At 36.9% G+C, this 18,213-nt stretch overlaps 1 protein-coding gene across 1 annotated transcript in view; it reads left to right on the forward strand.

The window, feature by feature from the left end:
* Positions 1 to 18,213, forward strand: part of GRM8 (glutamate metabotropic receptor 8) — a 341,574-nt gene that overhangs the window by 262,668 nt on the left and 60,693 nt on the right. The window contains exon 7 of the mRNA XM_072868969.1: positions 6,823 to 6,959. Within this exon, the coding sequence (XP_072725070.1) occupies positions 6,823 to 6,959 (137 nt within the window). The remainder of the gene's footprint in view (positions 1 to 6,822; positions 6,960 to 18,213) is intronic.

The raw sequence follows: 18,213 nt of genomic DNA on the forward strand, positions 1-18,213 counted from the left end.
TATAAAGTTGTACTGCCTGACCTGGAATTGATTTATATCAGTTTATTTTAATACCAAATTCTTTACTTTATGAGCCTTGTAGTGGGTACCACCATAATTTATATCACATATGCCCTAAATCTGTATATAATTCATTTCCTGTAGCAGTCTCTGTTTCCCTTTGGTTCTATTTTGTGCATTCATACATGAGCAGCCAGAATCTGCCCCATGGTAAGTAAGATAAATTGCCTAAACATGGTCATCGAATGCCATTTCAGATACCCCAGGGTATCCATCTGGCCTCCAGCTGCTGCCTCAGAAAGGCACAGGTTCTCTATCATATGCATATTCTGCATATATGTGTGGATGTCTCCACTATCTTAGGATATTTAAAATGTCAGTAAGCGCCTATGTTTGTAGCAACTGGATGCAATCCTGTTTTATTGTCCCAATCTTGAGCTGAGACATTTAGGGTAAGCATAAAGAGAAGTCTTTTCAGATTTTGAATAGGTGTAAGACAATCATCATTTGTTATTTTAGTAACCACGTTGCTCATTGTTTGAAAATGTCTGCTGTATGGAGATTGAGCAGATAATGGCTTCATTTATCACAAACCTTACATAGTTTGATACAGTGTGTATTCCTCCTCTGTCTGCCAGCCTAACATTCACAAATTAACTTTTGTTGGTTCTAATTAGTTGTTTATAATTTTCTGTTGGTTTTTTTTAATTAAATATTTTAACAGCTTGTATTTACTCTTTCTATTGATTCTATTTCAACCTTCTATTTAATTTTTCTCATTGAAATATTTATCAGTGACAAATTTCTCATTTAATTCTACAGATGCATTCTTCTTCTCTGGGAACTCTCAGTACTGAAAGTTCAAGTGGTTACTCCCCCTCTTTCTACTTTACTGAGAACAATTTAATTCATGTACATCTCTGTAGTACTTTGTCCTTTTAACAGCTAATTAAAATGAAATGCTAATTAAAAAAATATCTGAACTTCCAACTCTAGCACTTGAAACTAATTGTATAAATTAGTGAAATAAGAGTTCATCCTATAAATCTGAGGAATCTTCCAGTAAAGCCAAATTCTAACAGGTGGTGCATTCTGACATTTTTGATACACAACAGTTAACTGTATTATAATGTACAATAAAGTGCTTGACTTCCATTTACCTAAACATACCCTTGAATCCATGCTGACTGCATAAGGATTCATAACAGAAAAAACAACCTATGTGGAGCAGCTCAAAGGATGAAAACTTAGCTTAAGTAATTTTCATTTCAGTTTAAGAAATGGAATTAATATCAAGCCACTGAAATCTGGTGAAATACCACATTTGTATCTGGTATCAAGCTTTGCAATGGAATCAGCTCCACTAGAATTGGAAAATTCTGTAAATGGAAGTTGTGAGACTTATAAGCACAACCACTTTTCTACATTTTTGTCAAGGCACTGAAGTAGCAATGTCTTGTAATAAGTAAATATTTATTAAAGATTTTGATATAAGAAAAAATCCAAGGCTGTTGATTTAATTTTACAGATTTTTTTTTTTTTTAATAAATTCTTAATTTAGGAACCCATGCAGATTAATCACTTTAATATGCAGTTGGCCACTACTACACATGAACTTGTGGTTTTCCAGTCATTCCACTTCTTTTCCACTATCTGAGGTGTAAAGAGAACAACTTCACTGGAAGGTATCTGGGCAAGTGTACTCCGTAACCTCACAGGGAACTAAGATTACAGTTTGCATTAGGAGCGGGGATGTTTTAGATTCATGTGAAATGTAACTTGATAAAGTAGGCACATGCATCCTGCAGGTATCCTAAGGTAGCTGCTGAGCAGCATCTTAAGAATATCAAGATACATGTTTAAGGATTTCTTCAGAAGAACGTGAATTTTCAAGTTCAGTGCACAAAGGACCTGTCATAAAACAGTTGTTTATCAGAAAGAGTCCTCCTTGACATCAGTGTAAGGCATTAAAAATTCAAAAAGATCCATTACATCCTTGATTCTGAAATAAAAACTTCATGCATTTTTTTCTTCTCCTCTAAATAACATTTCTGGCTAGTTTAAGCTGCATTTTGAAAGGCTCATAAACAGCCAAGGTCACAGACACATAGCTTCAGTAATGTTTAGCTAACGTACTAGTTTAACACCCAGAGTTGTTTAATGCTGCTGGCTGTAAACTGGGAAAGAGGAGGGAGAATTTCTTTCAGTACCAGATTATTACTTTATATCTACAATAAGTAAACGTGTCCTTAGGCTTAATAAAATGTAAGTTATTCTTTTATGCCATGGATATGGATTGTCTTCAACTGAATAGTAACAGAACTATTTTACAAAGCATCCTTCTATAGGGTTTATAGAAGATTATTTATTTAGTCTGATTTTGGAGTGATTTTGAAGCAGAATCTATTTATCAGCCACTCAGTGTTTCAAAAAATCTAAGGGATTTGGTATGCAATGCAGCAAAGACTCCAAAGCTTTTAGGTGATCACATCACAGTATACATGGCTGTTAAAAGGATGTCCACTAGTAGACAAACGCTTATGTTTATGACCTGAAAAACTCAGGACACCAGTTCAGGTGCTCAACCCAGTATTTCTTTGCCTATATTTTTAACCACATCACTGGACATAGCCACAGCTCTCCTGCCAGGACAGTGTGATAGCTCCATGCTGGGGTGTCTTCAAAGGAGCAGAAGAATGGATGGAGCTCTGCCTCCACGTGTTTCCCACTGTATCTCACCCCTTTTGTCCCTTTTGGTTAAGTAGTTCCCATAGAGGAAAATAGACACCCTATGCTAACCATGAGACTGAACTGCTGGTCTTTCCTTTATGGACTGAGGACATTAAATGAGCTATAATTTCCTCTTTCGTTTTACCTTTTTTACTGCAAAAGAGTGTGATTTCAAAACAAGTCTGTAAACCTTTTGAATAATGCTTCATTGTGAAAATTGAAAATTTACTTCCACTTCTCAGTCTAGAGTTATACATCAGAAAAAAAAAGACTGTCTAAAAGTATTCTGGAATTGCTCAGCAAAGAGAGACTTCAAAACCAGATCTCAAAATATGTTAGTAACTATGTTTATATATTAAAAACAAAAGGATTGGCAAAAAGGAAGGATGAAGAAGAAGAAGGTTCACACATGATTTTCCATAGTTAGCCAAGCTTTTTATGTATTCTTGAAATTCTACCATGTACTTCTGTTTTAGGCATCCGGAATATATTAAAAATTTAGTTAAGATGGTGACAGATTGAATACAATTACCTGAATCAATCATGGGTTAAAATTATGCATGGCAACATAACCACACAGAGAATAAAATGTGAAAAGGCCCAAAGGCACAGTTCCCTCACTGCTCTTTAACTACCTTGTTAAATGATTGCTGACAAATTATGAAAAAAAAAAAAAGATTATGAAATTAGTGAAATTATCTAAAAAATGTGTGCTACTTTGTATTCTCTGAGGTGGTCTACACTAGCATGACAGGGACATTTTTCCTAAGCAAAAGTAACATTTTGCTATGATGGTGCCCTATAAATGTGGTTCCTGGAGGAGGATATTCAAGTTCTTTCTCTAAGATAAATATCCTATCCAAGAACTATTCAGTGTGGTTTCCCAAAATTTTTTTATACAAGCTGGAATGTATATCACCTGGGCTCACTACCTCAGGTCAGTGGTGTATTCTGTATTGCTTTTACTCCACAATGTGTTGCATTTAGATTTAGCAGCCAGTCCTCAATGACCATTAAGTGGAGCAATTAAACACTCAATGTCTTAAACTAGTACTAAGATGCAATTCCCTGTAGTGGTAATGGTACAGTATAAGCATACGTGGCAGTACAGTACAGGATAACAAGAGTGCTCAATTCTGCCTATCTGGTTGTCAAAAAAAGAGGCATTTGTACAACTCAGTGGCATTTGTTACAGTGTTATATACTGAATCTACATGTGCCTCCACCTATGCTACTAGTTATTGTCAGCTACAATGTTTCTCCACATGGTTTAATTATCTGATCTCTATACAGTGTTAATCAGTTTTTCCACAGAAGTATTCACTTTAATTTGATGGACTATCCAACAAAGTATATTTTCTTAGAAAACCTTTTAATTTTGTGGACTATCCATTCTCAGACAAACTGTTCATCTGAATCACCCATCAGGCTATATTTTTCTTCAGATGAGATTAACATTCTTCTAAGAATACTAATTAACCATCGGTGATTTGTTTATAGCCTTGAGGCTTCTAGTTTCATTCTGTCCGTACACTTTCAAGGCTTCTGCTACCATCTTGCATTCATAATTTTGGGAACCCTTGCTAAAATCCCCAGTTTTTCTTCAAATGCCTTTAAGCTTTGCTTTCCTGGTTATGTAGATAACGATTTGTTAGCACAATCCAGCCATGCATACCTCCTTGTTTTAGGTCCATTAAATGTTTCATTCCACAAAGCACAATGAACTAAAAGACATATAAATCATAAGACATAGATTAAAATAATGGTCCGGTACTGCTTGCTCACAGTATCTACTAGTTATGGCAGCACTGCTAGTACATTATCAAATTTACTTTACAGCAGGCACTGTGACTGTTATTGTACTTTCTAAAAATCTGTTATTCAACAGAGGGATAGTAAGTTCTTCCCAGTGTTTGGGGGTCTGAATCTTCGGTGGCTTATTCCAGGTTTTAACAAGCTTAACTTCGTTAACCTGGCAAAGGTTGTTTTAACTTCTGCTATATGAGAAAGATCTTGTTGGACTCAGAGTGGCAGCTGAATTCAGTAGGATGCTGCATCCCTGTTGACCGAGGTGCACAGCGTGAGATGCTGTTACGGTCTAGCTGAGAACATCACTATATCAAAGAGAAAGATGGTTCTGGCCTGTACTATAGTCTGTCTCTTTGTACATGACATTTCTAAAACCAGCAATAGATTATAAGCTCACACTGTTATTGGTGAGCATAAGAGTGACTGAAGTTCCCATTGGTCTTAAGGGATGTAAAGGACATTTTGTATCTGTTGGTAAAATATATCTGTTCTTTCCATGAGCTCTTAAAATGCTGCTGAGTGGAAAGATGCATTCCATCACTACTTGAGAGTAATATTTTGAAGGTTACCTCCATACCTCCATACCAACAACAGTTGAGTATGTGTTTATTGGGTGGAAGAAATTTATTAGATCAACCTGCTATTTGAGCAGTGAAGAATAATTTCATTGCTTGGAAGACTGTAGACTGGCATTTTTCTTGCCCTCTATCCTGTCAAAGGAATTGGGAGCAAAGCACAAAGAGCTTTCCAAAATTTTATGTTGAGTCTCTTGTATCTTCCTGGGGTCTTAAGTCTTTATCACACATCATTTTTTGATACTCCTCTTCCATGGTTGATCACATCTACTTTTTGCAGCCAGAGTTTTGCTGGCAGAACTGTGAAATTGGCACAGTAGTTAATGTGCCACTTGTCACTCTCAAAGCACTGTTTATTTCACTGGATTTCAGTTTTGTATGAAAGCTGCTATACAAAACAATAGGACAAAACACTTTATGGGATACAGACAGACATACAAGAAGTGTTTATGCTGACATTCTGGGGTATGTAGATTGTTGTTCCCACTTCTACTGGCTAGCTTCTACTTGATAGGTACCCAGAATTTCAAGGTTTTTTTGGCATTCTCTGGAAACCACTCTCAGTGGACTTAGTGCCTCTAGGCACTACATTAACAAGTCTTATACTGTAGGAATTTACTATGAACTGGATATTCTCCTTTTCTGGGTTGTTCATATGGAGAAAAGTGAAAAAATTGGGGGGTAGCTTTTGTGGTGGTTTGTTTTTTTTCCCCAGTAAAGATAGATTTCATTCTCCAGTCACTGAAATAGAACTTTAACATACTTGAATTTGTCTTCAGTGGACCTCAACTATAAATACGATTCACCTGTAGATATGAACTTGGGGGATGGGTGAAAATGACATTCTTTGTGTGGTTTTTGAAAAGTCTCTGTAGAAGTGCAGATCCTTGATGTCACCTTGAGGGAATTCATCAAAATGTGTTCTAATTTGGCTGGCCTGGTTGCCAAGGTAGATGTGTAGTTTTCAATCTTTGAACATTTTGTTGATCGAAGTAAGAACAGAGTGTTGATTTATAACTTTTGACAGCTTCAGAAATGGCCCTTTCTGCCAGGCAGTGTCACGTATAGGGGAGAGACCAACCAGCACAGCTGCTGTCCTTAATTGATTTTGATAAAACACTTTTACACAGGTGGTCAGTGCTAGAAACTGATCACATTAACTGTGACCAGATTTAGACACTTGCATCTCAAGGTCTTTTATGAGCGTTGGCTCCTAAGTTGATGATATAAATTTTATTTTCATACTTAACAGGGAAATTCTTTATGAAGTTCATTACGAGATTGCTATTTTGTGCCTACTGCACTGTATTTACGACCTTCTGTATTTACGACCTACTGTATTCACATCCTAAAGTGAAATTGTACCCTTCTGCAAGTCAAAAGAAGTTTCTCCACTTCTGTTTTGTCACAGAATTTCCTGATGTTCTGTAATACACACACAAAAAACCCCAACCAACCAACCAAACAAAAAGATTGCAAAAGATTAGCTTGTTAAATTGTTTTAATTAACCATAGATAGGGTAGATTTTGTGATGATGACAATAACACACATTTTCTCTTTGTGAGGTTTTTGGATTTATTACCATACTAACCTTGCATTATCAAGAACCTGCTCAATTAGTATATTTTGCCTCCAAAATATATTTTCTGGAAAATTGCTTTAAAGGTATTTATCCTAATTGCTTTTTAATTTTTTTTTTTTTTCCAGGGAGTGCTGGAACACCTGTTATCTTCAATGAAAATGGAGATGCTCCCGGACGCTATGATATTTTTCAGTATCAAATCACTAACAAGAGTACAGAATACAAAGTAATTGGTCAGTGGACTAACCAACTTCATCTAAATGTAAGTACTAATTTGATTATGATGCTGACATTGGAGAATACTCATTTGAGTATCACATTGTTTCAAATAACTTAAAAAATGTTGATGATTCTTCTCTGTCAGTTGGCAGAAGAAAGCTCTTCCATTCTCTTCTTGAGAAGACAGTAAAAGATAACACAGTAACCTGAACCAAATTCTTTATAGTTTAAAGTAGGTTGGGTTGTGTATTTACCTGCTCCTTTAAGTGATATTTTAGAATCATTATATATCTGATATTCCTCAGACTGATTATGAAGTTAGGTAGGGAAATAGGAACTCATCCTTCAAAAGAGCGTGTCAGACAAAATGATGGGTACATATATATTGCCTAGGTATTTAAAATAATATAAGGGGATGGAAATGTATTTAGTAAAAGAGAAGTTTGGACTCTAACCACTTCAGATTTATTTGAAACACTGGAATGATGAACTACTGCAATAAAAATATTTCTTAAATATAAAGGGAGAATTTGGAGTTTTTTCTATATAGTTAACTAGGATTAGTATAGTCCCTTATTACTTAATAGCAGAAGAAACAAAAGACACAACTTACCCATCCTTAGGAGGTGTTTCTAATTGCTGCTTTAATATATTCTGCAGGTTTTGTGGTAGTTAAGCCTCATCTGTGCATGGAATTATATTTGTTTTGAAAATCATCATCCCAATGAGATTCAGAGAACATAATATGCAATATTTGTATGACTGCTAAGCATCAAGCCACAGCTGTAACTTCAGACATTGTTGGGTCCAAGGCACTTGGTTGGCTCCATGCGAGGAGAGTTCCAGTCATGAGAAAAGCAAAATGAAGTTAGCCTGTTTCCTTGTTAGCTTTGCAATATTTACAGGGTTTGCTTGAGGTATGTTAGCCATTTGGGTAGCTCTGCAAATGTGAAATATCAACTGTTGTTTTGCTAAGGGGTAATGAGAAGGGCAACAGTGTGAATTGATGACTAGGTTCACCAAAGGGAGTTTATTTGGTGACTTTAATTAAATCACAAAAAACAGGTTTCAAACATCTCTGGTTTTCCATGTGAGAGGTTCCTGAAGAAGAATAACAAACACAGTGTAGTAAATATTTACAAATGATTCTCCTTTCGAGACTACTTTGCAATAATTATCTGGGCGCTACCCACAGTAACACATATGATAGCTCCCCATTTTCATCCATGGCTGTTAAACCACTTTACCATATCTACCATTTAATATCTATAACTACTTCGTAAAGACTTATTTATTTAATTATTCTGCCCAAATAGGAAAAACCCTACCAACAGAAACTGGGTGTAGCAGATTGTGTGGCAGTGTTATCTCCCTCCACTAACCTGGTATCTGTCTGTTGAAAGGCATGAAAGGAAAAAAAATAGTTAAAAAAGTTTAAAGACTAATACTAAATAGTAATTTCTGGAAAACACTAGAATTAGACCCTTATCATAACTATTATGGCATACATTCCAGATCTTCATACTTACTACAGTTTTGTGAAAAGTTAGTGTTTATTAAGTGAGCTAAAAAACTGATACACACATTTTGCACAAATGTTAGCACTAACAGCAGTTACACAGTAGTAGCTAAAAGCTACCTTAGAATTTGCTTCAATTTTAATTCCATTCCAATCTCCCTTTCTCTATCTCCCCCTAGACTGCTAAAGTTTTCATTAAGCCTGTAGCTTTTCAGTCCCATTATTTCTGCCTGATGTATGTGTACTCCAGGGAGTTCTCTGAAATATGATTAGATTGGCTGCTACTCAGACTACTGAAACCACACCACGCTAACCACATTGACCACAAAGCTAACAGGAAAGGATTTATCTAAGGACACCCCTTGTTAACTCTCATTAAGAATGGATGTGTTAGGATGTTGTTTGCCCCTCTTTTTTTCACCTCCATGAGCTCATGTGCTGGACACAACTGGTTGTCCAAATTCATGGGTGAGCTCTGTCTAGCATGTGGAGTTGTGGAGATGCGAACGGGCGGGCACTGCTCCGCAGTGGGTGTTCCTGCTCCCAGCCTTTTGCCATGGCCCTGCTCTCGTCCCACCATCCCCTGCTCTGCTGCACACCCCTTGTGCGCACAGCCCAGGGTGCAAGCAGGCACACAGGGCTCCATCCCCCCGTGCATAGTGCAACTGGATTGATTCAGCAAGGAGATGTTTCTCTCCCTGCCTTTCACTCCTGTTTCTTGGCTTATTCATCTTTATCTAAAGCCTGGAAGATTTCTAAAGGGATGACTGGGCTTTATTTCTTAATTTGTCAGGGCTTGAGATTCTGGATGCAAGTCTCCATTGGTGTCTGCAGGCGCTGGTATAGTAACAATGAAGAAGGAAGTCGTAATAGTGGTGGTACAGTTTGTTTCCATCTGTTTCTATATTCACTAAACTTACTTAGCATGTGTTGAAGATAGTTTATGCCACATGATGATCTGCTATGGCAAAGCTGTTGCCTCCTCTCACTAGACAAAATGTACTAAACTCAAGTAATCTGTGAATGATTGTCAATATTTGTCCTGGTTTCAGCTGGAATAGAGTTAATTTTCTTCCTAGTGGCTGGTATAGCACTGTGTTTTGGATTTAGTATGAGAATAATGTTGATAACACACTGATGTTTTAGTTGTTGCTAAGTAGTGCTTACACTAGCCAAGGACTTTTCAGCTTCCCATGCTCTGCCAGGTGCACAAGAAGCTGGGAGGGAGCACAGCCAAACTGGCCAAAGGGCTGTTCCATACCATATGGTGTCATGCTCCATATAGAAACTGGGAGGAGTTGGCTGGGGGGCAGCGATCGCTGCTCAGGGACGGGCTGGGTGTCAGTTGGCGGGTGGTGAGCGGTTGCATCATTTGGGGTTTTTTTTCTGGGTTTTGTTCCTCTCTCTCTTTTGTTGTTTTCCTTTTCTTTACAGTTTATTATTATTATTATTATTATTATTATTATTATTATTATTATTATTATTATTTTCTTTTCCCCAATTATTAAACTGTTCTTATCTCAACCCACGAGTTTTCTTACTTGTGCTCTTCCGATTCTCTTCCCCATCCCACCAGGGGGTGAGAGTGAGCGAGCGGCTGGGTGGTGCTTGGTTGCGGACTAAAGCTAAATGAGACAATACTCCAATCATCCTATTGTAAATTAGGTAGTGCCTTTGATTGCAATGGATCAGAGGGAACACAGTGGATGTTTTCATTGGTTTTAGTAAAAACATCTATATTTATTGAAGGCAAAGCACTGTTAAGATAGCAGAGCACTTTTTACCCTGCTGTTCTATAAAGGAGGTAGTTTAAAAATATAATACTTTTCTCATGGTATCCTTCATTCTCCTGCAGTTTTCTCTTAATGAAGACACATATAACTATGATTTTTAATGAATCTCTGTCAGCTAGATATCCTCTATAGATATTCCTACTCTTGTTTTTACACATATTTCTACTTCAAATTGTGTGGTAACATGTTGTAGCTATGACTGTGTTTATGATTGTGTTAATCTATACAGCTGGCATTGTGCTTCAGAAAATTTATAGCTTTTATTCATTTATTTATTTTCTATGCCAGAAAATTCATGAAAGTACCAGGTTTGCAGTACAGTTCAACCTTTGGAACAATTAATGTAACTAAGATTAGAACACGTCTTGCATCTAAATAACTGAATCAAAGGGATTCCTTTTTTCTTTCTGATTTTTTTTTCCTTTTTGTTTTCCTTTTCCTTAGGATGCTCTTTGATATTTTCTCTGTTGGGTCTTGGCTGTGGGTCTCCGTTGTGTGGGCTATGGCTCCTCACCGGGTGGCCAGCCCTGGTCCTGTCTCTGACCCCAACCCTCAGGATTCAGGATTCCTCTGCCAGGGTCTCTGGTTCCTCAAAGTTTTTGCTGGCTCTGCAGGGTCCTTGTGGTCAAGCTTCAGACTTGTTCCTTTCCTGGTGCAGTGCTGGCTTTCCCTTTGAGCAGAAAGTGCTGACTCTGGCTAGATAAAGACTCTGTATCATGCTCCCTAAGGGGCTCTTTGTCAGCAGGCTTCACCAGCTGCAGAGACCCTTCTAGCTGCGGTGCTGGTTTCTCCCTGTAGTCCTCAGTAACATTAATGCTCTCCTTTAGGCAGACTGACCTTTCAGATTTCCTCTGAAGCAGCTATAGCTTCCAGATATAGGAACTTCATCATTACTGATCAGTACTACTCTTGCAGTTCTTACAAAAAAGTTGCATATGTGACAATGATGAGAGATACAGTATAGAAGTTAAATTAAAAAAGAATCATGATCTTCAAAATTTAAATTTTTGTGTGATTCCTGAGTTTGAATAAGGTATCTCAACCTTTGACAGATGCAAGGAAAATCTGAAAGCAGGTATTTAGAAACATCAAACTATAATCTCAAAGAACCTGATTGTCTTTTATACAATTATCACTTTACACGACTCTGACAATGTAAATTTACACCCCTTTTAAAGTCCTTTTATTGTCTAAAGTTGCCTGACTTTAAATGATCTTAATATACTGAAATAGCTAGACCTTAAAAATTTTTAGTATCACTTTGAAAGAAAAAATAATTGCCTTAGTACTTCTGATCATTGACTACACGTTAACTGTCAGGGTTTTCTGTTGTTTGTTTTCCTCATTTTCTTTTCTTTATCAGTAGAAGAAGATAACTCATTTTTCAGGAAATTCTGATAGTTAAAATCCTTTCTTCCAAAAAATATTCTGGTTTTCATAATGAATAAAAACCCAGGAAAAGGTAGCCGTTTCTGCAAATGTTATGTTTTATTCATATTGCAACAGTATTTTGCATATCAGGTCACACGTAGAAGTTCCTACAAATGTGTGGGTTTAGCAAGTTTGAGCTCTCAACCATGTAATCTCTCTAAGGGGAAAGTTGTTAAAAGCAAGCTTGTTTTTCCTGGTACTTACGATTGGAAATCAACTTCCTTTTATGATTAATAATGAATTCCCTCTTAGAAACTGTGTTCTGTATTGCACGTGTTGTAATAAGGGCTAGATTGAGATGCTGACTGATGGCTTTTGTCAGTGGCAGTAAATGGAAATAGTCCCAGTCCTAAAGCTTTAATAACAAGTTTCTCAGTTTCCTTTCCTTAGGAACCCATTCAGTTTGTTCTGGTTCATTTCTGAGGGACTTTTTTCCCCTCTTTAAAAATTTTCTATTTTGAAACCTAAATGCCAGTTGGAAAAAGAAAAGTTGAAATGTTTAAGAATTTTAAAATCTAATATCTTGACTTAAAAAAAAAAATATGTTTAATATAGTTTAAAGCATTCTCAGATTTCATTTTAAGTTTATACATAGTTTTGGTCTACCAAAATCTGTGTTTAAAGATCCTAATCTGAAAAAATATGCAGATCCAAGTCCATATTCTTTCAAGTTAGTAATTTTGATTGATGGGACTTCAGGCAGACACGATTATTGATGCTTTCAGCATCAGGTATTTGGCTGATGCAGTTAAAAAGCTTGGGTGGATATCCATTTATGTGATATTGTTCCTTAAGAAAAAAACGAAGCTTATCAAAACACTTTATGTTTCAAGTGAAAACAGTGAATTTTTTAAGACAGAATTAACTTGTGTTTGGTTTTTTGTTTTTTTTTTTTTCACCAGAACACAAGAGTTCTGTTGAAAGGCATGAGAAATTTTACAATAACAGATTTGTAACATTCTCTTAGAAATAATAGGATGCATAAACTTTCAGATTTATGCAGTATATGCACTGAGGATATAAATGACTCAGGGGCATCCATTTATCTGTAATGGTCTTGATTTATGACTAAGAAAACCATAAATTAAAATTACACTGATGTGATGAACTATCAGAGAGACAGCCATAATCATCATCAGCCTTAAGCACAGTGTTTGGTGAACTAGTAAAAATTGGGAACCCCACATCGACAATGAGCTTCCCTTCAGGCAGCCATATCACAAAAAGATTTGAATCAGTATTTGATTTCTCTTCTTTTCTAGGACTCTTGTAAATTATGTATCTAATCCTGAAGGAAACTATCAACACTGACATTAGTCAATTCTTTTTGGAAGTAACATTCAAAATGCATTAGTTTCCTTTCTTGTGACATAGTACAAGAAAATGATTCAAGAAGCTTCTGATGTTTTCTCTAACTGCAGCAAATAAGTTTCAAGCTTTGCTGTAGGCCACTATATTTCATTAAAGAAGCCAGAGAGCCTCTTTTTCCTGTGGTAGCTATTATATAATTGATAGATGTTTTCAAATTGCTGAACCTAAGCCCTGTGTTTAACAAAAGAACACACTACAGTGAAATACACAACAGGAGCACTTAGTGCTGTATTTGATTATATCTATAAACAAAATATGACAATCATACTGCCTGCAGGGTGTTCTTCTGCCCATATGTAATAGGGCAGTAGAGTTCAAACTTACACTCCATCCATGTTATCTGCCTGAAAATTGTTGATGCTGGGTTAAAAATAAAACTCAATGAGACAAGCAAAAATGTTTTAGGTTCTTCTATTCTCAAAATTATACTGCTGTCTTCCTTTATTCTATACAGGGCTGAAAGTAGAAAGAGACTATTATGGCTTTTAGGAGACTACTTAGGTTTTACAAAGCTAGTCCTGATCTTAGCACTGGCCAGTAAGTATGACTCACTCAGGATTTATTCTTCTTTATTGTCAGTCTGAGGTCAATATGAGACATGTAGTCACAAGGACCAATGCTAGACTGAAGAAGTAAGACAACAGTAGGCTACAGTGGATGCAAATTGTAGACAAGCCAACAAAATACACAAAATGTGGAATAAAATTGGGATTTTATGATTTTGAAAGGTTACAGATTGTATTATTCATTTAAAAAATTACTTTGGGATGGGGAGGGGGGGGAATAAGCCAAATACAGATGTTGAAAAAGCCTTAAATTATTTTGAGATGTGCCTGTAGTAGAACAGATGCTATTTCAGACAAGACTGAAAATCAGAACAGAACTTGGATTCAAGACCAATGACCTTAGAAGAACCCAAGAAGAATGACAACTTGTCTTCCTTCTGAAGCTTTTTACTTTGTTGGTCCTAATAGTCTTTTTTTTTTCCCCTCAATGAAACAGACATCTTGACTGATTCTCTAGAGGAAAAAAGAAAATGGAAAAAAGAGAGCTGTTAAGAAAATATCCTGAACTTGGATAACCATTTGTTCTTCATTAGAACGATACCAGATTGCCAGTGAAACAGCCTCTGCTTGATGAATGATGGGGAGTTAGGATGAATAGGGATTTCTTCCCACCTTGTCAGGGTGAGTGAGAGTCAGGTTTCTCAAATGAAGCATGGGCTTACAGTTGCATTCTTGGCTGTGAATTTGTCACAGGATTCTTGAGTTGATGGTACATATTTTACAGTTTTTTGCCATCATCCTTTGTAAGAAGTGTTATGATTAGAATGAACTGTTCTTTAAATAGCCATAGCCAACAGGACCATGGAGTATTCTTGTTTTTTCAGAAAACAAGAAAGGAGGCCTTGCCATGCATGACAAATAAAATAAATCACTTGTGTTTTCAATTATTCTTTTCTCTTTCACAACAAAAACAAGTGTGCAGTGACAGAACAATGAAAAATCAGGAGCTTTTATCTGTATTCCTGGAGAGTTCTGCATTCATATATGGGACTTCAGAGCAGGGTTAGCTGCTCCCCTGGTACCAGCTAATGTGACTTTTAGCACAGACAAACAGCTACTGGGCATAGCAGATAGTTTGGATTATGTATGGTTGTCAGCAAGTCTCCAGTGAATTGCTTTGTGAGGTACCAGTGTGAAACATGGAATATCAGCATGTTTCTTCCCCAGTCTCTTCCATCTTTCTCCTCTCCCCCACAGAAATTTATATATGTATTGTAATTTGAATATTGAGCTGCCCTTTAAACCTGGAAGGAAAATGTTCATGCTTAAATGCAAAAATGGTGGATTAAATGACTTAAATTATTGTTCATTTGTGTTACATAATGGAAGTCTACTACTAAATTAAAAATCATTAAATGGAAAATGAAAGAGACATTCAGTGGTTATGACATGATGAAAGAGAATAACCAGCAGTTAGTGGAACATTACTATATGATTATTTTTTCTGTTTGTTTTGCTGCAATTTCTCTTCATCTTGCAGTAGTATTAATTTCATTTCTTCAGGATAGTCATCTAATATTTATCCAGGAATTTTCATCCTGATAAATCCCCAAACACTTTTTAAAAAAAAATATTTAAAGACAGGAAGTGAATTATTTTCCACATTTCCAAAATGGTATCACTGGTTTTAGTAGTGATATTGTGATAGTACAAGGAATGATTTAAGGCAAGGAATGAAGAATGCATAGCTAATCTCATTGTAACTTCAGCTTGCAGTAAAGAGATTTAGTGTTGAGTGGGACAATAGGATGTGCCAGTGTTGTGGTTTAGCCCCACTTGGCAACCAAGCACCACACAGCTGCTCTCTCACCCTCCCCCCTGGTGGGATGGGGGAGAGAATCTAAGAGCAAAAGTAAGAAATCTCATGGGTTGAGATAAGAACAGTTTAATAATTGAAATAAAATAATAATAATAATAATAACAACAACAACAAATTGTAATGAAAAGGAAAACAACTGGGCGGGGGCTGGGGGGCTGGGAACAAAGCCCACGAAAAAAAACAAGTGATGCAACTGCTCACCACCTGCTGACTGATGCTCATCCCATCCCTGATCAGTGGTTACTGTACCTCCGTCAACTCCCCCCAGTTTCTATACTGAGCGTGACGTCATATGGTATGGAATATCCCTTTGGCCAGTTTGGGTCAGCTGTCTTGGCTGTGCCCCCTCCCAGCTTCTTGTGCACCTGGCAGAGCATGGGAAGCTGAAAAGTCCTTGGCTAGTGTAAGCACTACTTAGCAACAACTAAAACATCAGTGTGTTATCAACAGTATTCTCACACTAAATCCAAAACCCAGCACTATACCAGCTACTAGAAAGAAAATTAACTCTATCCCAGCTGAAACCAGGACAGCCGGGAATGACTGGATCAAATATGGAGGAGAGCAGTAATGTTTCCAGTAACTCCATTAATTGAAGTGGAAAGCATAGGCATATTCCCCTTTATGGAAAGCATAGGCATAAAGCTAAGCAATGGCTTTGGAATTGTTAACTGAGATTTGCATCACCAGAGGAAATTGCAGCAAGGAACTCCTAGACTGCTGATGTAATCCATCTGTTCTCTTCCCCAATGCTATGACCTCCTTAACAGAACTGTGACTTCACTTCGAAAAGTAGAGTAGCTGGAGAGAGTCCAGCTGCAAGCAATGATACTGATCAGCCATCTAAAATTATGCCTGCAGGGAAAGGTTGAGCAAACTAGGATTGTTTAATCTGGAGAAGACTAAACTGAGGGGAGTTAATCTCTTTCAATACAGAAAAGATTATTCAGGAAAAGAACAAACTGTTAGTCATAGTTAATTTGGCTATTAGGAGAAGTAGTGGATTTGAATTACAGTAAGAGAGATTTAATGCAGACATGCTGGAAGATTCTAATGATGAGGATAATTAAGCACTGTGCTGCATTGCCTGGGAAGCTGGGCAATCTCCAGTGCTATGGTCTGGTTGGAGCAGGTGATATGTACAGACTGATTTTGCATAGTTGATTCAGAGGTGGGGCCAGAGGATTACTTCCGAGATCTCCTTCAGCCATCATTTCTTAAGTTTTCTGGCTTTTGAGAGTTCGTTTTGTTTGATTTGCTAGTAATCCCCTAAAGGTAGATTTCCTGTATGCCTTGAGCAAAAGTTGGGAGGGATACAAGCAACTGAACTCATACAGTAAGTTTCCTGAGTGAATACAAGACTGTGTATGTTTTTAGCAAGAGCTCTAGAAGAACACCATGATGGATGTATTAGTTTACAAACTTGGTTACCTATTTAGGATCTTCTTTTGCTTCAGGTTGTGCATCACTTTAGTAGGTAAGGACAGCTTTTCTGTGAATCCTTGGAGAGATTTTCGTTCACATATAGGACTCCAGATTGCACTTTTTTTTACATGAGAGCTGCTTAATACTTCCCAAACTGATTTATGTTCCTTTATGGCTATATGGAAAAGAGTTTACTCTTGTGACAGGGGTGATTTCTTTTACTTAGACCTTCTTTTCCTACCGTTTCTCAGAGAAGCATTTTCCCTGTAACCAAAAGCAATACAGCAACTCTACCCATAACAATATTTAAAATGCATCATTAATTAGCCAAGAAGTAGGAAAAGCGTGATCATCAGTATTTCTTATTTACTTTATTCTTATAAAAAATTGGTTTCTTAAATAGGTATTCTGTAAAACCGCAAAAGGCAGTCTAAAGAATTTAGCTGTCATGAGAACACATTGAAATATTTCTATTTATCTGACCTAGTTATGATCTTAGTTTTTCATTTGTGCTCAAAGTATTTAGTACCTGAAATCTGCCCAAGCACTACAGAAGACAGCTAAAGGGATCTCAAGAGACTATCTAGCCCTTGCATAAAGTTAGCATCTTCTATACTGATGTTACTCCAAGGATGAAGACTTTACAGCCTCTGAAGGCATTCTCTTCCATTTTTTAACTACTCTTATCACTCTGAAGTGTCTTATAAATACCTGACTTTACTCCTCATTGCTATAATTTAAGCTCGTTACTTCTTATTTTATTCAGCATACATCGAGCACATCCTCATCCTTTTCATGTATTTGAAGACTGTTGTTTTACCCCCTAGACTGTGTTATTTCTTCAGGCTATACAACCTGCATTTGTTCAATTTAGTCACATAGATCATGTTTTCTAGACACACTTCTGATCTTTGCTGATTTTCTCTGGACTCCCTATTTGATTCTCCTTCAAACTGAAACACAATGATCCAGCCTTCACAAAGTGCTCTGGCTGAAGTCTCACTAGTGCAGAGTACAGAAGAAACATCATTTCAGAGTAGAGGGGAAAGATTATTTTATCTATCCGCATTTCTCAGCATGGCGTTTGCCCCTTTTGCAACAGTATAACATTGGTTCAACATATTATAATGCACTAGAGCCCTGAGATCTCTTTTTTGCTGAAGAGCTGCTATCCTTCTATCCTTCCTGACCCATAATGTGCTACCTGTTAGTTGCCCCTGTTATACTGCACACTCTTTTTTTTTTTTCTGACTCTCTGCAGTATCATTTGGAATAAGTGTCTTTACTTTCAGCATAGCTTCAACCTTTTCCACTGTTATTGCCCAAATTTGATCACCATATACTCTATTTTATCATCCAAACTGCATTGAGTG

The sequence above is a fragment of the Ciconia boyciana genome, chromosome 1 (genome assembly GCF_034638445.1).
Source record: "Ciconia boyciana chromosome 1, ASM3463844v1, whole genome shotgun sequence".
Taxonomy (NCBI): domain Eukaryota; kingdom Metazoa; phylum Chordata; class Aves; order Ciconiiformes; family Ciconiidae; genus Ciconia; species Ciconia boyciana.